The following is a 22704-nucleotide window of genomic DNA, read 5'->3' as shown; positions in this document are numbered from 1 at the left end:
ATATCCAGAGCAATAACAGACTCACCAGTTCCAGAACTCGAATGTAAAATGAACGTAATTTTACTAAATCACTTGCTGTTGTTCATTTGGTCAATAACATAAAGGCTGATGTAGTAAGGGGGTAAATTAAATCTTTTGTGTCTGTTGGTTCTGTGACAAATCATACTTATCCAATACCCATACGTATTTTACGTGATACTGGGGCGTTGCCTCATTTTCGTTTTTTAATTTTAAAACGCTAACAATCAGACATAACAAGACCAGTTTTGTTTTGTTTTTTACAAAAATGGCAAACAGGCTGTAATGATTTTGTTGAAGTTTTATATGGACTGTCAGAAGATTTCGAACTAGAGGAGCTGAATTTTTTATAAGAATCCTCAACATCAATAGAAGGAACAAACACAAAAACAATGCAATTTATAACAGTTATTACTAATAGTTATTGAAAATGATGGTTTATGTACAACAGATTTACAAACTTATAGACAACGAGTCGTATATCCATTCTAGAACTAAATATTTTATGTACGACGGACAAATTAATTCCGAGTTAATACTCTTGCACCTTCCTTAAGTTAGCTGGCTGGTTCAGTTGGTCTCACTTCTTACCAAAGGAGATATTTAATGCCCACGTACAAAAAAAAATGTCCCAAGTAATTCACTGAAGTTGAATAGCTGATAATGTTCAAAATCAATAAACGTTCCTGGTTCAGTTTTGTAGTTTTTCCGATTAATAGTCATATATCACAGTTATATCTTCCAACGCCTATAGCGTACTGACTGTAGCTGTCCAATAACATTCTATTTCCCTGACGCGTTGCTTTTATTGAAATCAAGTGATTCTCTAGAACGTTCACCAACGTTCGCTTGCAACAGTGATTTAGCGCGTTTTCGTCAGCAAATATTGCTGCTTCTCACTTTCAAGAATTATCTACAAATTTCGAGAAAAAACGGAACTTGCGCAATACACCGTCAAGAATATAAGTATCATGTGAAAGAAACTATACACTGAAATAAATATTTAAAGGTAAATCTGTTATAAAGTTAATAATTATCGGAAAGAGCAGCTGCTTATCATAGTGTTTTAACTTTATTTTCATTCAAGTAAGTTTTGAGGTCGTCACCTGAACAGCATTATAAATTCCTCAATCGGACACAATTGTCTTAATTTGTCAAAACTGTTGCCAATGGACATAGAATTACATCATCGATCAAAATAAACTTCTTTCTTCGTGTACAGATTCCATATAAATTTCATTATCTTATTTGCAATAACTTTGAAACTTTATGTGATAAGCCTCTGGTACTAACTCGTATGCTTTGAGAATATCTGATTTAAAGGTGAATTTTACAGAAAAAAGGAAAACTTTGCAGCCAATAGATCTACTCATATTGAATAATTTTACAGGTTCACAGTTTTTATAAAACATATGTGCTAATAAATGAAACATAGAACTTGGTGCAGAAAGAGCCCTTTCCGAGCGGCAATCCGAACGTTTTAGTATTTACGTTTGCCGCTAGGAAAAGTACTGTGACGTAATAGTTGCCAAACAAACCGCCAACTCTAGCGCGTTGAATTTGTTTACATTCAAACGTGGCCAGTGCATATGGAGAAACAGAGGCGGAGTCTGTTTTGACTTTGTGTTCTGAACAGTGTCGAGTAGCACCATATCAATTCGAACCTACTCTGAACGAACCTAGAACAGTTACTTTTAACACTAGACAAGTTCTAGTGATGAGGACAGTTCCACGAGCGAGAATAGCAGAACTCTGAGTGATACTGAAGAAATAAGATTAAAACAACATGCTTTATGAGGTTCATAAGATTTACATTTAAAATGACAATGTCAAAGTACTGTGTTAAGATTAATTTTATTATGATGAGTTATGGAAATATGTTATGGAGTTTATATTTGATTGTTTACAAGTCTACATGTTTTTTTAAATACATATCATATACTTGATTACTTCAACATGTTCAAGACAAAGTCTTATCTCAATTTATCTTGAAATGTTAAATTTCAAAAATGGTATTCTTCAAACTTTTCCATATTTAAAAATGATACAAAAACATCTATTTGGGATAGATTTGTCCACTGTCTAGACAAGGAAATCAAGGTTTCACTGACTTTCAGGTGTCACAAATGCAAAACACGCTGATGAATGTGAAATGTGTATGTCTAGTTACATTCTTCAAAACCTTGTACTTTTTAAATTATTATATTATACTAGTTATTGTTTATCACTTTATACTGCACACATACCTTTAAGTTTATTCTTTTCGTGATGGCAAGGGATGGCTCCAGAGAGGTAGAACCTGTACGCTGCAGGCTGAAATCAGTCCTCAGCTCTACACGAGGAAAGATGGATGGGAACGATCCTGTCTACTGCCGATGGTTTTTTCAGTCTCAACTTGCCTGGCTTGTAATAACAAGAAATCCAGAACAGTGGGATCTGACCACAAAACATGAGCGTTCAAAGTGATCTTGACAAAGCTTTGCATGGTGTGGAGTCCAGTTCTTCCTATTGACCATCTGCACCCACTGTCACCACCTTGCCGCTTCCTTCTCCTTGCACGGAAACGAAAAGAAGCTTTTGCCCGATGCCGAACCGTTTTTACAAACATAAGCAACGCAGTAAACCATGTTATCATAAAACAAACAAAAGTAGCAATATCAAGACAAAAATAGTCTCACAAAGTATGAAATCAGAAAAAAAAGCACCGATAGATTTTCATAAAACACCAGCAGTGAAAGGAACAAAATGATCGGCGCGCAAAAAAGCGTGTTTGGCAACTACTACGTCATAGTTATAAAACGTCAAGGAAACAGCCGAACAACAGAGACGAACTTGAGTTCGAGGTCCCACATATTTTGTTTCACTTTTAACTCAAATATTAAAGTGTTTAAAAATATAGCAACTACACAGGAATTATACCTAACCAAAGTACAGTTTCTAAGGCAATTATTAAATTTGTTGAAAATTCACCTTTAACCTACAAAATCTTCTAGAGAGAGAATAGCATTAACTTCTTGTGCTTTACCAGTCAAAACACTCTGTAATAATAATGACTGGTTTTCGATGTGCTATTTCATGGTTTGGACAACGTTCTTAAAATGTTCAAAGTATTTTTCCGCTCCATTTTCATCAAATGGTGATACTTTAACATATAAATTAAGTACAAAGTTTTCACTTTGCCTTGGTAACTCGTCATTGAGTCTAATTTCAATTTCTTTAAACCTATGTAACTCAGAACGGCTGATATGAGTATTAACACTTTTATTGATAAGGAGAGAACAATGTTTCGATCTTCCAAGGTCATCTTTCTTAACCTGAAGAAGGCCCGGCATAGCCAGATGGGTTAAGACATTCAACTCATAATCTGAGGGTCGCGGATTCGAATCCCCGAAGCACCAAACATGATCGCCCCTTTAGCTGTTGGAGCATTATAATGCAATCTCACTATTCGTTAGTAAAAGAGTAGCCCAAGAGTTGGCGATAGATGGTGATGACTAGCTGCCTTCCCTCTAGTCTTACACTACTAAATTAGGGACGGCTGGCGCAGATAGTACTTTAATAGCTTTGCACGAAATTCAAAACAGACAAACAAACTTAACCTGAAGATGACCTAGGAATGTCGAAACGTTGTTCTTTCCTTATCAATAAAAGTGTTAATACCCACACCAGCCGTTCTGAGATACATTTTTGTTTCAAGTGAGTTTCTCGTCATCAATAATTCAACCTAATTTCATTCTCAGCTTTGATACGGGCGCACTTGTTTAGGCTCGATCTGTTTGAGTTTTATTTGAATTTCTAACTTTCCTCTATCACACAACTCTGATTGGTTAGTGGAAACAATACGGTATTCCCCTAATGCTTCCTCAAACAAGTCATCATCGACTAGCATTTCCAAAATACGCTTTTAAGTTCATATTTTTCATTTATTTTAAACTTCTAATTAAGATTTTTGCAATTTCGAAGAATTCAAAACCTGTAGTGTTTATTTATCGACTCGCACATGATCTTTAGCTACTGGATCCTTTAAAACAATGAATCTTTACGTCACGAGGGTTGTAAACCAGGGTGGTAGCAAAATGTTTGCGCTGAATTAACATTTTATTTGGATGAATAACATTACTATGTTTCTCATTCTAGAAAAAATAATAAGAGCCGTGACGACCAAAGCCCGGAAACGGGGTTTGTCTGGCTTGACATCACCAAAACAGCGCTGCTAAGTTAAATGATTAGTTTATTGCACCTTATAAACTTTATGTACTTTTTTTGAACATGTTCTACATGTTGCTCTTCTCTTAAATATATCAAGGTTTTTTGTAATGTAATGTTGCTGCAGACCTTCTATCTTACACTGTAAGTTAGTCTAACATGAAGTGTGACAAGTTACAAATAACCATTTCTAGTGTTAACAGGAAGTATGACGAGTTTTCAAATGATCTTATAAGATTAGTTAAAAAACTATTTTAATTAATGATTACACCAAAAAACACTTAAAAAGAGGAATAAACTATTTATTTTCATCTTCAGAAATTATATTATTTCGCTTGCAGTTATTTTCAATTCATTTATTGCCTATTTTAGTATACAAATACACATCTAATGTAGTAACGCAAGTTTTCTAAAAGACCCAGACAACCCATGGTCCAGAAAACAAAGCGATTGGCTACTCTTCAGTTACTCTATATACACACACACACATACAACTTTTATTTAAACCTCCAAAATTGTTATTCATGTGTATGTATAAAAACATTCGATGTCGAACAGTTTACTAATATATTAAAATTTACTTATCACTGCTATCACACAAATATTTACCCAGTTCCACTGTCCACTATCGAAGACTAATCAGTCTAAAGTTATAACACTTGGTAGATTAACTAATAACTTGATGGATAAGACGATTAGGTCTGGAATGCCGAAATTATTTTATGAACAGCCGCTGATCGCAAAATGAGAACGTAACGCAAGGTTACGTTAATATATTGTTCTCATACTTATTTGTAATCTTCCCTTAATCTGCTTACAGCGATTTTTATCTACTATCTTAATATTTTAAAAGAATGATAATAAATGCACGGTTTTGATATTAACTCACTAAAAGCAAACTATTACAGCGCCACCGCGTCAAGTCTAGGACTCTTAAAATTATTTGTAATTTTATTCCATACTATTTTTCCCCCAAGAAACAAACTAACAGAACAAATCTAGATAACTTCCGCCCCATCAGTCTGTTAAGCTGTCTTGGCAAACTGATGGAGAGAATTATCTCCAATCGTCTCCTCCATTTTTGCGAATCAAACAACATCCTTCCAGAATCTCAAAATGCCTCCAGAAAAAATAGACAAACAACAGATCACCTAACACGACTCACCGAATCAATCTACAAAGCTTACAACAACAATCAAGTAACCATCGGGGTATTCCTAGATGTCAAAAAAGCATTCGACAGCGTTTGGCACAACGCCATCAGATACAAACTAAATCACCTACAAATAAATCCTACGATAGTCAAATGGATTTCAAATTTTTTTAACCAATAGAACAGCACAAGTAAAAGTCAATAAAACCATATCAAAATTATTTAATATAACGGCAGGAATGCCCCAAGGATCAGTCCTCTCTCCACTTCTATACATAATTTTCGTCAGTGACATACCTTTTCCAAATCTAACATACACACACAATTCACAATACGCAGACGACATCGCAATCTGGAGCACCTCCAGAAACCCAGTAATGGCCATGTCTCGCGTACAAGAATCACTAAACAACGTCTCAACATGGAGCAACAAGTGGAGGGTCGTGTTAAATCCGACAAAAACACAAGCAATCACCTTCTATAGAAAACTAAAGAAGCAAAGAAAAAATCTAGAAAAAATAAAACTATCACTTGGAAACACAACCATTAACATGAGCAAAAACATCACATTCCTTGGCGTCACTTTCGACACAAAACTAACATGGAAAAAACACAAACAATATACACTCATCAATCAGAAAAAGGATTTCATATCTAAAGACTATAACCGGTAAACAATCGAAATGCGCACCGAACACCATTGTACAAGGCTTACATCCGTCCACTAATAGAGTACGGATGTCAAGTAACATACAATATGTCAAACAACACACTCCAAAAAATCCAAGTACAACAAAACAAAATATTAAAATCCGCATTCAGTTTACCATCTTTTACGCCAACAAATTATCTACACCAAATTAGTAATTTACCAACTATAAGAGATAGAATAACAGAACTTTCTCTCAAATATTATCTAAAAGCAGAAAATAGAAACAAACTAACGGCATCACTACACAAATTATCAAGTGCACCAACAAAATACATATCACCTTACAACATATTTCAAGAATCACAATCCACTCAACAAAGAATCTAAATAAATAAAATCTATGTTATTAACATGAATTCCTTTTTTTCAGGTACAGGGCACACGACAGGCAAAACTTTCGGCGCCTGTCGTGTGAAAGTGGTTTTCTCGGGGCACTCCGTTTCCCCACATCAAAATCTTCAGGCATTGGATTTCTAGATCCCAGCCTAGGCAACCTTTTTGCCAGACCCAGAATCGGGCCGTTTGATTTGATCTGAATTTGAATGAATTACATTCCCGTTCACATCTGCCCAACTTTTTTCTTTTCGGGACAGGTCCCGGCCTTTCTTTCCACTGCTGCCTTTGCCTCCACCCAAAAAGTCAAGAATAATAACGATAATTAATTTATTAAAATAATAATAATAAAAAAAACACCACTTAATCTTAATAACAATCCACGAAAGGGGACGAAGAGGAACTACAAAGTTCCTGAACACCCCAGTTGGAGAGAGAACTCTTCTGATTTCTCTCTCTCTAAACTGAACCCCTGCCACGGTAGTTTAGTTTCCATACTATTTTGCATTTAATTAACATGACGTATGACTGAGATATCATCAACTTAGATGTTCAGCCATATTTTACAAGCATTTGACTAAATAATCTTCGTAACAAAGATTAGACCTGCTATACCAAATCATTTCTAAATTTCAAACATAAGTTATATATACCGTGTTTCTCCGAAAATAAGACAGGGCTTATATTAATTTTCACTCCAAAATATGACACTAGGGCTTATTTTCGGGGGATGTCTCATTTTGATATATTAAAAAAATGAAGTTACAAAGTAAAACTATTAAACTAACCATTTAAAATAAACTATTAAACTGATTAATACTTAAACAAACTAATTAACTAACTATTAAACTAATTAAATTAATAAATTATTTTTTTTATTTCTTTCCTCTTCCTGCCACTCTTAACTAGGGCTTATTTTAAGGGTAGGGCTTATATTAAAACTATCCCCAAAAATCACACTAGGTCTTATTATCGGAGAAACACGGTAGTTGTAAGCATTTAGTTATTAATTGTTGATATAATCAGAAACTGATTTATAGCTTCTGAGAAGTTAAAATTCATCAATGCCTCCAGCATACGCTCCAAATTAATCATTCAACGTTAAAAAGAAATAAAAGCAACAACTATTTTTTCAGTCATTAAGTTCTGGCTCTTCCGCAGGTGTCAAATAACTAAAACGTGAAAATTCCAAACTACCAGTTACATGATCCCAGGCCAGCACACCTCACAACATATTTCGGTCTCAACCAAATGTGATCAAATTGATTCGCTATCAATTTTCCAATTACGACTAAACTATACCTTCCTGTTACCATATTCAAAACTAAATCATGAAGCCATGTAGATGGATTACTTCTTGATTTACCTATAATCTTCCTGTTACCGTATTCAAAACTGAACCATGAAGTTGTGTAGATGGATTACCTCTTGATCCAACTATAATCTTCCTGTTATGATACCAAAACAAAACCATGGGGCTGTGTTGATGGATTACCACTTGATTCAACTAATCTTTTCATTACCATATCCAAAATTAAACCATGGAGTCATGTAGATGGATTAATTAAATCAAGATAAAATAAAGAGCACTGTGGTTAGATTTATCATGTACATAAAGGATGACCAATCCCCGTCACAAACATGTGTTGTTAGATAAAAAATGCATTATATAAGATAGTAATGACATGAGTATTTCAAAGGGCTTTAGAAACCCAGAACAATCTTCTGTGAATACACGTGAAGTGGTGTAAAAAGTTTCAAAACGGGATAACAATGGTATCATTATATACAAATTAATTTTATTTGTGGTTTGAAGGAACTGTACGAGATGAATTAATGGCATTAGCAACAACCTGTTCAAATCACACACACCGAGTCATAACCTGTGGAGCTAGTTGCTATCAGCCATCACACACCGACTCATAACCTGTGGAGCTAGTTGTGATCAGCCATTTTAACAACTTAAATTGGAAAAAATCAAAGCTAATTTACCAACAAATCTTGACAATTGACTATGTTTTTAGAAGTCTAATTATTGGCCATTTTGTGTCACATGTAAAGAAGTTGTATACTCTGTTTTCTCTTCATTCAAATGTTCCTAGACTAACAGCAGTTAAAATTAGATACAACTGCCAAGGCGAGATTTTAGAAGCCAAAAATGATAAAATTAAACATCTTTGGAAATATACTGTATATATATTGAATTATTTTACAGTCAATATATCAAAGATGAACAATTGTATAAAATCCATTAATCTACAATATTATTAACTATTTCTATAACAGCAACACCCTCAGTTATAGATCTGAATCACATCTGGACATATAAATTACACACATGAAAGTTGTCAACAGTCAAAGTTTCATCACTCTGTGTCAAACAGGTTGATCACCTTTAAACATGAGAAATTTTGTTATCACAATTTAATGTCCCCACTTGTTAGCAAATCAAGAAAACACGAGTGTATTGAATACTTTTAATTAAGAACAAGAAGTTTCTCATACAGAAGTCAAAAGTATTACTACCAAAACTTCAATGTTTGAATGACCTGAAAGGATCACCCAAACTCTCATTCTTCACACAAAATGATCAAATGTTTGTTTTTAAAAGTCAAAACCTAGTTTGTATTTCATAAGTTACAAACAATACCATACAAACCCTTGTACTTTTGATATTCTGAAACAGGTGGACCTCCCACCAATTTATTAATTTGAGTAAGGCATGTAATTATTGGTATATTATTATTCTTTGTTGGGAAAATTATACTTTGCTATCAAACTGGAATGAAATATATCGTACATTTTCAGTCCTATCTTCCATTGGATGGTAGACCAACAACAAAAGGGATTTCCATAATTTTCTTAAAATTCATATCACACTCTCAAAGGCAAATATCAACAAAGAAATAATATTAAAGCAATAACTTACCTCAAGTAAGCCTATATTTAGTCAATCTTACATACATTTCTAGATGCTCATAACTGATTTAAAGATTCTGAAAAATCATGATATTTAAAAAACAAACATTGACAAAAGTTGAATGTTAAATACGATACACCTAGTGAGCAAAAAGATATTTTTGAATACATAAAATAAGGGTTTACTGTACTTCAATTGTAAACCTATACCTGCAGTAATGAGCTGACTTCAACACTCAGTCTGAAATACAATGTGGGAAACAAGACAGAAAAATCTGATACTCTGTGCTGTGGTAGAGCAAAGCTATATAAAAAATTTACAAACATGATGAACATCCAGCATAGCTGTACATACAAGTTATGAAACACCAAACGTCTCTTCTTTATGGAAATGAATGTACTACTGTCAGTACAAGGATGTTCTATGGTACAAAACTAGGATATTGTTTAAAATACATTTAGTGGTAGTAACTCCCCATCCTTTGTTTTTTCTATTAAAAATTCACAGATTTAGAAGTTGCCTCCCCCTCTAATTAAAAAAGCTTATTTAGTCTATACATACAGTTGGTTGTCTTTTGGGAGGTTTACTTATCAGTTAAATACATGTAAGTGAGGCTTAAAGACCACAACTCTTTACTACTGTAAGAAGTACACTCCAATAAAACACTAATGGGCTTTAGCCTCACAAGATCCAATACCTTCTGTTCTGTTTAGGTGGAATTTCAGTATAAAACCTTTAATGATTTATTCTGTGAAAACAAACAAAACAACATGTGATGACAGAATATCGCTTTACAAGCTGTTTTTGAAGGATAAAGCAGAGCCGTCTTGTGTAACATCTACTGGAGGGCCCAGGTCTCTTCACTCATCTCCTTCTGTTAAACCCAGAAATAATTAGTACACAATAAAAACAGAAATATAAACAACTACACATTAATTTACATTATTAAAACACAATTTTGAATATCATAATAATAATAAAAAATCTTCTAAATAAAATTAGCTAATTATTCACTAAACATAGCTATAAGAAGGGAAAAAAAATCTTAATGCTGGTAACACTTGCATACTGTTTCCAAGATGTCTCCTGTATAGATGACACTTGGATGTTCATGGTTTCATCCCAGAATAATTCTTAACAGGAAAGATTAATTTGACAAGTTGGTTGATTTGGTGTTTTATGGCACAAAGCAGCTAGGCTATTTGACAAAACTGGTGCATATTAATATGAAAAACAACTTTCTACTCAATTCTAACCTTTTCTCCGATTGTTTGGGTATAAGAATATATACATGAAAGTGAATATGTCAAGTCAACCACACTGCATCTGCCTTACCCATCTGTCCACTACAAGAGTTCAAGATAGAAACTATACTACATAGGTACTATTATTATCACCAGTAGTTACAACATGAGCTAGATACGGCAAGTAAATTACAGTTATAATTAATTTCATTTACATCACTTACAAATCCAGACTATTAGGGTAAGGACTAATAATGCAGTATTGTCACCAGTACCTACAACATGAACTAGATAAATATATTAAGGTAAGGACTAATAATGCAGTATTGTCACCAGTACCTACAACATGAACTAGATAAATATATTAAGGTAAGGACTAATAATGCAGTATTATCACCAGTAGTTACAACATGAACCAGATAAATATATTAAGGTAAGGACTAATAATGCAGTATTATCACCAGTAGTTACAACATGAACCAGATAAATATATTAGGGTAAGGACTAATAATGCAGTATTATGACCAGTAGTTACAACATGAACTAGATAAATATATTAAGGTAAGGACTAATAATGCAGTATTATGACCAGTAGTTACAACATGGACTAGATAAATATATTAGGGTAAGGACTAATAATGCAGTATTATCACCAGTAGTTACATAAACTAGATAAATATATTAGGGTAAGGACTAATAATGCAGTATTACTCACCTCTTACTTTTACATCACTTACAAATCCAGACAATTAGAGTAAGGACTAATTACTAATAACTCACCTCTTTTACTTCAATTACTGATTATTTATCATATATTTTTATTAACTTTACAAGTATTCAAAAGAACTAGTAAATGTGCAAGCTTAGTAAGAAATGTTTTAGTTTCAGCTTTAAAATATTTTATATACTATTTGAAAATTACGTATCATTCAGTTAAATCTTGGTTTTCCAAGAGTAATATCAAATTTTTTCATTGATTTACCACAAACTGTTCAGTAATCATCCTTACCTCCATCATCATCTCCTTCTTCGTATGCTTCCTCATCTTCAACATCTTCTGAGACAAGAAGAAAAGCTTTAGATTAACATAGCTTTAATAACAAAACTGTTATCATCACATTACAATGTAGCTCACCTGACCACAGTATCAGCCCCACTTAGGAATGATGTAATATCATTTAAAGATGTCAGACAGTTAAAAGTTTGTATTTATTATATTTAAGTGTCACTGAAATACAAGTTAAAAATTATGACCAAGTCATTTTTCTATAATTTACTTCTACCACAGCTCTACAAGTTTGCAACATTATTGCAACAGCCAGTCTTTGCGATCATTTGGTTGAAAAATGGAGTCAGAAATAAATGATGTCACTCAAAGTAAACAGACCAGTTGTGGTTCACTTCCTCTAAATGCATGGAAAACTGTCATTGTGTTTATGTGAAATAAATTAGTTTGTTTTCTAGAAAAATTTCATTTGAAAGATGTCATGAATATAGTTGTTCATAGGCACATGACTATGTTTTTTCAAAAGGTTATCTCTGCACAAGTTTCCACCATAGGAAACAGCATACTGTCCAGACAAAGTTTGTATCAAAACTCACAGTAAATGTAATCCAACTAAACACTGCCATGTACAGAGTTTTAAAATAAACTACAATTTGACACAGAATTAAAAAAAACATCAACTGGTGCTCAAGAAAGATGCAGTGTCCAGTGTGTATCCAAAGATCAAGCACGGTAAGCAGCAGTGAGTGGCACATCATGTTATTCATAGACCAATAACAGATCTTATCTGATCAGCTGTTAACACAAGAGGCATGCAGGTTAAGCCCATGTTTTAATCACAATAAAGAATCGTCAACAACCAATCAGGTTTTATAAACATACCAGCAGATCTGGTAAAACAAAAGCTTTATGAAATTTCACTTTCAGTCATGATGGACATGAACAAACAACTGCTGGCTGTTCTTTTTTTATGTTTATAACTTTCTTTAATGATATTTTACTGGAGTTGTTAATATGCAACATAAAAAATGCTAGACCAACAACATCGATTATCGAAACAACTCCAGTGAAGTTTGCTCTTCCAGTCCTAATGTATATTTAGTCATGCATACAAATCAGAGCATGTGCAGAATACAGAACTGGGAGTTCATCAGTTGATACTAGATATAGATCCATTACTTGAAAAACAAATACTGACTACAATTTACTCAATTTACTATATCATTAATCATGTGACCACACTAAAGTCTATAAATTTCTTCCCATATTCATGACAGTGTAAAATACTCTTTTATGATATTGTAGCTATTGAAACTATTGCATATCAAAAAAGATCAGACAACTGCCAGTCCTTGATGTTGACGTTTTGGCTGAAGTACATAAACACATCATCTGGTTCACACATACAGCACAACTGACACATTACACCTATCTTTTTCTTCACCTGCTGTCATCATTTTTGTTTATGTGAGATACATTTATCTTTCCATTTCCCCATGTAGTGCTTCTATTAGTTTTCCTTAAAGCTAGTTAACCATGAATAAATATGGCTCAGACACACAGGCTGGAGTATTTCATAACATTTTTAAATCACGGTACTAGGACATTAATTTTACTTATTTCTAGTATACACTCACTAAATAATAACAATGACAGAGCAAAAAAATATATATTATATAATTCAACTGGATTTCTAGCTAAAATGCAAGTGCCTTAAATAATTCCCTTGTAGCATATTTCAATATGTAGATGAAATAACTAAAGCTCTAAACTGAGAATAAGGTAACACTGTATGGCATTTGAAAATTTAAATTTGGTCAAATTATAATAATGTCAAAGTTAGTGATTTATTGGCACTTTGTTCACTGAAATATAAACTAGAAAGTCGGAACCCATGCCCATCTCTCCTATCCTTGTTTTAACAAAGAAGACTACAAAAATCAGACTCTTAGCAACATTTATACTATAAATAAGTAACTTATGTTAAACATAAGACATCAAACGGGGTAATGAATACACAGAGGATGGGCAAATTACAACAGATGTCATGATACAGATGAGAGGAGATTGATGATTGATTTATCAATGATGCTTTGATATAAAGTATATCAGAATATATTATAAGTAATGTAATTTAATTTTAATAGAACTATACAAGACAGTAATGTCCATTTTTACCTTCCAAAAGTAAGAGGGTTACAACTTATAGTATGTATATATAATTTCATGGTTGTTGCAAGGTTAGTTATTTTGCCAACAATAAAACAAATAACATACCACCATCTTCATCATCTCCTTCACCCTCTTCTTCAACTACAACAATAGAGTCATCTACCTCTTCTTCTTCACTACAAATAGGTCCATTTAGAAAAAAAACCTCAATATAAAGTTCCAAATAAGTTACAAAAATATTAATTTTATTCTATTATAACCTCACTTTTGTAAGATGGAATAAAATAGGCTTTTAAACATAATTAATTTTACACTTTCAGTATTTGTACTCTTTAAGATACTTAAACTGACCTCTCTTCATCCTCTCCTTCCAATCCATTTTCTTCTACTTCAATATCAGGAACTAAAAAATACTGGAGAGGATTTGGCCACATATCGTCTTTTATTACCTGATGGTCCAAAGAAAGTTATTAATGTAAGCCAAACTGTAGATGATAATTCAAATGTTAATGTTATATACGAGTTAATTTCTTAAAAGTAAATATTAACCTTTTCACAAAGGATTGTAGGTCAAAGGCCATGTCATCATATTTGCTAGCTTGCATTTACAATTTTATTAAACTACTATTTTATGAATTTAATAAGTTTGGGATCAAATTGTAGATTATAATTCAACCTTTAATATTATATGCAAGTTAATTTCTTAATTTACAGTAAATAATAAAACATCTAAATATAGATTTTAGTGAGTCATGTGGTATGTTGAATGCAGCACCGTTTAAAATTAGATGTTTGTGATGTCAAAATACCAAGTCTAATTTTAAACAAATAAGAAACTGAAATTACTAATATTGACAAGATAAAATATAAGAACCTCATATCTTTTTATTTTTGCTGAGATATGACTTATGTACAGTACCAAACACAATGGTCCTGTTCACCTCTATATATTTTTGGAAACAGTCTCTTGTATACATTTATTTCAATATATGACACGTGAATAACCAATCAACAGCTTAGAATGTCCCCAGAGTGGTTTTCTCAGCAATATTAATATTTGAAAGGGCTACCACATTCTTCTACTCCAAGATTTCAATGAGGTAGGTTGTGTCTTAAGTCTACTTGAAGTTAGATTTTTTTAAAAATCTAAATACATCTTAGTTACTAAGGTTAATAAATTATAGTATAATTCTATACTAGTAGTGTAGTTATGATTTTTTGGTTATTCAACTGTATATATAAAACCTAAACAAATTTGTTTGATATCCTCCACGTACAAAATTTTAAAAGGCTTAGGAACCCATGTCCAGTAGCAACTTAGTACAAGGGTTGTAGAAAGAAGAGATAATTGTTTGCTTCAATTCTTGATTTATTGTCCTATATTTTAGAAATGTGACTGTATATTACAAAATACTAGTCAAGTAAAACACAGGGAAGACTAAAGGTCAGTTTTATATTACTGGATATGTAACATGAGTGCACATGCATCTCATCAATGCAAATAACTTAATGTTAGCTAAGCAAGACTGGAAGATGAATATAATAACTAAATATGGACATTATGATACTTCAGCTACTTAGATTAAACATTTGTATTTTCATATTTTAATATGGAGTCGTTTTAACATGAAAACAAATTTATATTTGTTTCCCATTTTTTAATCATTACAAAGTTGGTCAAGTGACAAACCCTATATAGCAAGAGTATAGAAAATATATTCTTATTGAAAACAGATGTTTGAAAAGTATTTAAGTTTAAGAGATTACCCAAATAATGTTAGAGATTTCTGGGACAAAGAATAGTCTCCTTAATCACAACATGAAATCACTTTTCATGCAGACTAGCAACAAGAGATATTCTATTTTCACAAACAAATCTTTTTTACTAATAGTAAACATGTTTCACTAAAAACCTGATTATAATCATTACTAAACGTCTAACAAATTTTGCAAAGATACACATGTATCAAAAGTTATAGCACAAATATTCAACATGTGCAAATGTGTAGACAAACTCCTGTATATTATAGCAAGCCCACCATGAAAGGGTCAATTTAAACTAAAAACAAGACAAGCAAACAGAAGGCTGTATCATTAATTTGTGTGTGTTTTCTTATAGCAAAGCCACATAGGGCTATCTGTTGAGTCCACTGAAGGGAACTGAACCCCTCATTAATGTAAGCCAGAGAAGGATAAGTTGGCTACTGTTTAACAGAAAGCTGTACCACTCATTAATGTAAGCCAAAAAAAAGACTAGATAAGTTGACTAGTGTCCAACAAAAGGCTGTAACATGATGTAAACCAAAGAAAGACAAGGAAGATTGACTAACATTGAACAAAAAGCAGAAGATAGACTGGTTAATGTTGCTCATAAATCCATGAAATAATTTTAAAATACAGGACCAAATGATACTCAATAAAAAGTAATAGCCCCAAAAGATTCCAGCTCAATACACATTAACAAAAGGGCTTTACACTGCTAAGACTGATACAGTATACCACATCACAAAAACATTTGTACCACTTCCTTGGAAACATGAAATAATTTATGCAATAATATAATAAATATAAAAAAACTTTGTTATTACTCAGATTCATGGTCTAAAATCACACAATCCTAAAAGTCTGAGCCAAAATACAACATCTAATGGAATAGCAACTATGTTAAAGGTAAAGTTTCTCATAGCCAAATTCTGCTGAGGGTAATACACAATTACTGGTTCATAACCAAATGTTATTATATTATACTAACAACAAAATCCTACTTTTTCAAACTGGCCGAGAAAAATTATGGTAACTTACCTTGCTACTAGTATCAACATTCAGGTATTTTTAATGAAATCATAACTTACCTCAGCAATATCATCAGCTGAAGCATCTCCATGGTCTGTGAACCATGAGAAAAATGTTCGAGGATGTTCATGTGGTCTCTTGCGGTTATTTTTCATTTGATTTTGTCTTTCTTTCTGCTTCTTAGTTAGATCCATCCCTTCTTTCCATTTGATAGGAGTAGACTGTGATGCAGGGTCACCTAACAAATAGTATGAAAAATCATTTGTTGACTGGTTAGTCATAAACACCCTACAACCAGTAACAAATTAAAAGTCACTATTAATTAACCAATTACAGATGCATCACAGGTCAAAGGCAGTGTCATCACATTCAAAATGTTACTGAACTACTATTTCATAACTGTATGTCAGTAAGTTTGGTATCAATTTGTAGATTATACTTCAAAGTTTAGTATTATACATCATTCAATTTGTTAATTTAAAAATAAGTATTAAATAAACTCCTCTAAGTGTAAATTTTTGTGTGTTGTATGTAGCACTGGTTTGAATTAGATTTCAGTGATATCAAAATACTAAGTCTAGAGTTTTGCATGAACTGGAAACTCAAATTAAACTACAATATAAAATAAGTATCTGCTAATCTTTTCTATCTGCATATGTACTAAATCAAATTCAGTGGCCCCATTTACCTCTATCTATTTTTAGAAACAGTCCCTTATATACATTTACTTCAATATATGACATGTGAATAACCAATCAACAGCTTAGAATGTCCCCAGTGTAGTTTTCTCAGCCATCTTAATCTTTGAAAAGGTTACCTCGTTCTTCCAATTCAAGATTTCAATTAGGAACGTTGTGTCTTAATGCTTCTCGAAGTTTCATATTTTTTAGACCTAATTGCAGCTTAGTTACTAAGCTTCATAAAGTATAGGGGAAATTCTATGTTACTGATATAGTAATCTGACTTTCTTCTTATTCAAATATGTATTTAAAGCCTAAAAAATAGTTTATTTCATACAGAAATTTAAAAACATAACAGGCTACATCAAGCAGCAACCAAGTACAAAGGTCATATGATCAGTCAATTATACCAAACCCATAGATTTGTGAGTGAATATAATAAAATATAAAGATTTTCTCTTTAGAAATATTTGTTAAGTACATGGAGTTTATAAAGAATTTTGCATGTGAAATTTTAAAATTTTCTGGTACAGAAAACTATTTTTAATCTTAAAATGATGTTGGATAGGCAACATGCAAACAGGAAAAAAATGCATGAAAAAATCCTTTATTAACATACCTTATGTCTTAAAAAATTTATGATATTTTGTATATTAAAGTCTTGTAATATTTTGTCAAATTTTATGAACATACATTTACTAATTCAAAAGTTATAACAGTGTAAAATAGTTAAGGTCAGTCCCAGGGACCAAGCCTGTGCTTAAAAAGTTCAGAAATTCCATCGGACTATTTAATAAGTCTGTCCTTTGCTGCAATGACTACCATCAGAATACATCTAGATTTCTGTATACTAATTCTGCATGTACATATTCATTAGCCAAATGTTCCACTGATGCCAATCATAATACCACAAGGAGTAAAAGGAAGTTTCGTCCACACATTAGTTAAACAACTGTTTAGTTAAATAACAATTAACTGATAAACAGAGAACATAATGACAATTTTAACTTACATTTATAAGTTTCCAAAAACTAAAAAAACATTTTACTTACTCTTCATTACTAAGTATTAAACAAAAACATCTGGCAAGCCTAAATGGTGGAGGAAACCTGATATAAATTAATACTGGAAACTGTGGTGAAAGAAACCTGATGTAACTTAATACTGGAAACTGTGGTGAAAGAAACCTGATGTAACTTAATACTGAAAACTGTGGTGAAAGAAACCTGATGTGACTTAATGCTGGAAACTGTGGTGAAAGAAACCTGATGTGACTTAATGCTGGAAACTGTGGTGAAAGAAACCTGATGTAACTTAATACTGGAAACTGTGGTGAAAGAAACCTGATGTAACTTAATACTGGAAACTGTGGTGAAAGAAACCTGATGTAACTTAATACTGAAAACTGTGGTGAAAGAAACCTGATGTAACTTAATACTGAAAACTGTGGTGAAAGAAACCTGATGTAACTTAATACTGAAAACTGTGATGAAAGAAACCTGATGTAAAAAGATGATAATGACACAAATCTACACAATCACTAATCTGTGCTCTGTCCATCAAAGGGAATCAAACCCAGTCTTAGTAACTAAAGTCTGCAACTTTACCACTAATCCACAAGGGGGCTGTGTTATTATTGGGAACTCTGGTACAGACAATCTAATGTAAATTTTGGTAAAGAAAACTTGAGGTAATTTAACACTGACATTTTAACGGTGTAAACTAGAGAATGATACCAGAAATTGTTCGTTATACCCAACATTATATTAATAAGGCCAAAGAAATTCATTGATATTGAAATACCTAATCTGTCATGTTTGCTTACTTCAGTATTCACCATAACAGTAATAACAGAAAGTGGGAACAATAAACTTACAGAAAATATTTAACAAATCCTAAACTTAAAAAAAAAAAAAAATTCTATACACTGATACACTGAAATGTCGTTATTTTATCACTGGATCGAGAAAGAATAAATGGAAATCTTAACCTCACCTGATGACCCCAAATGAAATTCTTTGATTAAAACATCATTTTCAAAATACGGGTTTTCTTCAAAGAAGAATTTAATTCTGTAACCAGACTTTATGTCTTCAAATTCTTCTACCTCCAACTTCATCAAGAAATGTAAACATTCTTCCTCTTCCTCATCAAGAACAGCAGAGATTTGTGGGTGGTTCACAAACTAATGTTACATTAAGAAACAACACAAAACATATTCTGTCAAAATCTATATTGTTAGCACATTCTGGATTACTACTTGCCAAGGATAACAGTGAAGTTTATTATTTTACATTTAGTATGGTTTGAAATGTTTCAGCTACTAAATTATAAATATGGAACAAAAAAGATGAGTTCAGTTTTACTTTATTTGAAGAAACATTTTAAAACTTCATTCTAGGCCTATTTCATTCTATTTTGCTAGCATTAGCAAGTTTTGATTAATTTTGAAACTGCCTCTAAATTTATAATTTCACTAAACATATTTAATCAATACAAAAACCTAAGGTTTGTCATTTTATGAATTTCAGTATAGACTGTTGACTTTTATACTAACAACAAAATACTTCTTTAAACCCTATTATTTCCTTTATGCAATCTCAACAGACAAATGGAACTAGTTATCCTAACAAGCTCAGCTTACATATTTTCACGTTTTCTTTCCCTTAACTTCATGGGTTTACCACTGGACTTTGAACATGTTTGAAAAGCAATAAATCAGTAGTGACTTGCTTCCAATACAGCTTATAGTAAACAATCAAGTTACAGGCTATCCCCAAGACATCTTGTGACTTCTTCATTGAAATTAAATAGATACAAAATCCACTAAACATGACAGGAAGTTAAAATATCAATATACTGCTACAACTCAAAGATATAATACATCCCATAACCTCAAGTTATGACATCCCCGAGTTTTCATGATGTAGTAAAGTAGTACACCTTCATTTTTTACTTGTAATCTAGAAAACCAAGTATCAGATATTCCACAATGTCATACACAACATTACTATCTTACATGTTTTTTATGCACCAAATTAGAATATATTTCTTTTGTTCAGTAATTAACAACCTTTGGTTCATGTAAATTATCAACAAATATTTACAGCCTTCTCAAGAATCAACTACAAGTCCATCTAAAAAAATAAACAAGTACCCGAACCATTCTGTTCTGACTAGTGAGTAATAACATTAAAAATGAAAGTTCAGTTTTATATACAATCTAAATTAGATAACTGGTAACAGTTTTAATTAAAACAGGTAGATTCACACTACAAGAATGAGTCAGGAATCATTCTCTGTTGAGTACAAATGGCAACAGTTTATAGTAATGTCATAAAAGAACTGCTAGATTCTTAACATCAGTTATAATTCCAAAATATATACATACAATATATACACTTCCACATTAGGAAAAGTAGAAAATTCTTAAATTAATATTTTCCAGCTCATTACATTTTAGTTCATAAATGCTAAGTCTAACTATACTTGGAATTTTCATTAATAAATATTTTCGATTTCTTACATGTTTCGACTAATATATTTTGCTTTCTTACTCTTATCTTCTTTCATCACGTTCTAGTAAAACAATATATACCATAATCAAAAATACTTCAGTGTTGTACGTACAGAAAATTCAAACATCTAGCACGAGGGTTAGCTAAACCAGCATCAACAAGTATCATAGGTAAACGAACGCTCTTACTTGGCGTGAATAGTATAAAATACCGGTTATCTACCCAGCGGCAGGCTACACGACCGCATGGCACTCAGCAAAGAACAAAGCATGGGTACAATACACTCGCCTAGTTACATAGCTTCCATGTTGTTAGGCTTAGTAACACAATCACTAATATTACTAATACCAATATTAACTCTAAAATATCATTAAAATAAAGGATACCGCTGTCACCCAAAAATTTGGAATTTTCTTTATGAGTTCATTCCTCTTTTCAAAGAAAGGTTTCCGTAACTTGTTGTATTTCTGTTCAACTTTGAGGATTTCTTCACTTGCTTTCTCATTGAGTGCGTCGATCTCGTTCTGACACGCATCAATCTCTTCTAAAGACTTCTGAGTCTCAGGGTCGAAATCCCTACTACTTTCATCTGTGTCACCAACTGTACCTGCCCCTTCAACCTTCCTCATTTTTTTCGGAACCACTCCACTTTCAGACATTTTAATATTTAAACAAGATATAATAATAATATTTAACTTCACTGAGCACAGCCTTACCACTACCTCCACAGCAAACAAGGATAAGCTCACCTCTTTCCTGTAGTACTACGAAGGGAGAATCCGAAAGAATACGCATGCGCTTAACCAATCCGCCGACATGCAAAGTTTCGCGCTTTTAAGTTACGTAGAATATAATTGGACAGATTGAAAAATTGCGTCCAATCAAGACATGCAAAAAAGAATCACGAGCCGTTCAGAGTAGGCCTTGAAAGTTGAGTATGCTTTTCTATCATCATCCGGGTTATTTAAATGCAATATGGTTAAACACGATGACGGCGAGACGAAAGCTAGCTACTCTTAATCATTGGTTATATATTAAAAGAACGTGGACAATGAATTAAAAAAAATAGCTAAGTTTCAGGAGACTATGAAATGCATGTCTAATCAATAGGCAATTAAAGAAATATGAAAGTTCTACTTAGAACTATCCTCTCAATAACAAGTGTTCGCGTAGCAACACTGTTCAAAGATCGATCACTCCGTTTCCCAACTAAAACCTTTTGTTATATCCTACGAAATTAAATACCGGTATATATGTTTATTGTTTATTAATCTATTCTTGTACTCACAGTAATCTTGTACTGATAAAATATTTTTAAAAATAGGCGGTACTGTTATTGATAACATGTTATTATGAATTATGTAACCAGAAACTTCTTTAAAATACTGTATAGTAGATTTGAAGTCCTGTGTTTTACTTTTATTTTTTAATAAGTTAAATTTCTGTGAATGATTAGTCGATTAAAAATTTCTGTACCGTCGTAGGTTATCAGTCGCAGAATAATGTGTAACTTTCTTTAAAAAGACCTCAGTTTAAGTAGCATCAAAAAGGCACGTTGTAAAATATATAACAAGTTGTACATTATGTAAAATTGTATATTATACATGTAACTGAATGGCTGTTTATCCAGCATGGAATTTTATACTTAGAAAAACGTATAAATACAGTAACTGCATGCTGCTGTTTACAAGAAACTTATATATATATATATATATAGACCACTTTGATGTATTTTGTTGTGTGTCATCGTGAATAACAATAATAGATATTTCATCACTCTCCATACTCGAGTTGTCCGAAAAACTAAGATAACCACACTTATCAGATGTACAGAAATAAACATTGAAAAACAGAAAATAACGTGATCAGGGCTGGAAAAAAGTTTATGAATTTTAAACTCTGTTGGCTTAGATCAGGCTAATATACAGGTTAATCAGTGGTAAAGAATG

The 22704-nt window shown here is 32.3% G+C and overlaps 1 protein-coding gene across 2 annotated transcripts; it reads right to left on the bottom strand.

Annotated features, from left to right (window-relative positions):
• Window positions 1-8885: 8885 nt before the first annotated feature.
• Window positions 8886-21546, bottom strand: LOC143239773 (protein SET-like). 2 transcript variants are annotated; one of them, XM_076481257.1, is made up of 7 exons: window positions 21142-21546; window positions 19233-19422; window positions 16617-16795; window positions 14116-14213; window positions 13870-13940; window positions 11596-11643; window positions 8886-10216 (listed from the first exon to the last, which is right to left on the bottom strand). In XM_076481257.1, the coding sequence occupies exons 1-7, from the start codon at window positions 21412-21414 to the stop codon at window positions 10203-10205; spliced, it is 873 nt and encodes a 290-aa protein (XP_076337372.1). In that variant the 5' UTR covers window positions 21415-21546; the 3' UTR covers window positions 8886-10202. The 2 variants fall into 2 exon arrangements, with proteins under 2 accessions (XP_076337372.1, XP_076337373.1); XM_076481258.1 differs by having other exon boundaries at window positions 11596-11640; window positions 21142-21537.
• Window positions 21547-22704: the final 1158 nt, after the last annotated feature.

Source organism: Tachypleus tridentatus, chromosome 13 (genome assembly GCF_004210375.1).
Source record: "Tachypleus tridentatus isolate NWPU-2018 chromosome 13, ASM421037v1, whole genome shotgun sequence".
In the NCBI taxonomy this organism is placed as follows: Eukaryota; Metazoa; Arthropoda; class Merostomata; order Xiphosura; family Limulidae; genus Tachypleus; species Tachypleus tridentatus.
This window is presented reverse-complemented; position numbering and strand designations above follow the sequence as displayed.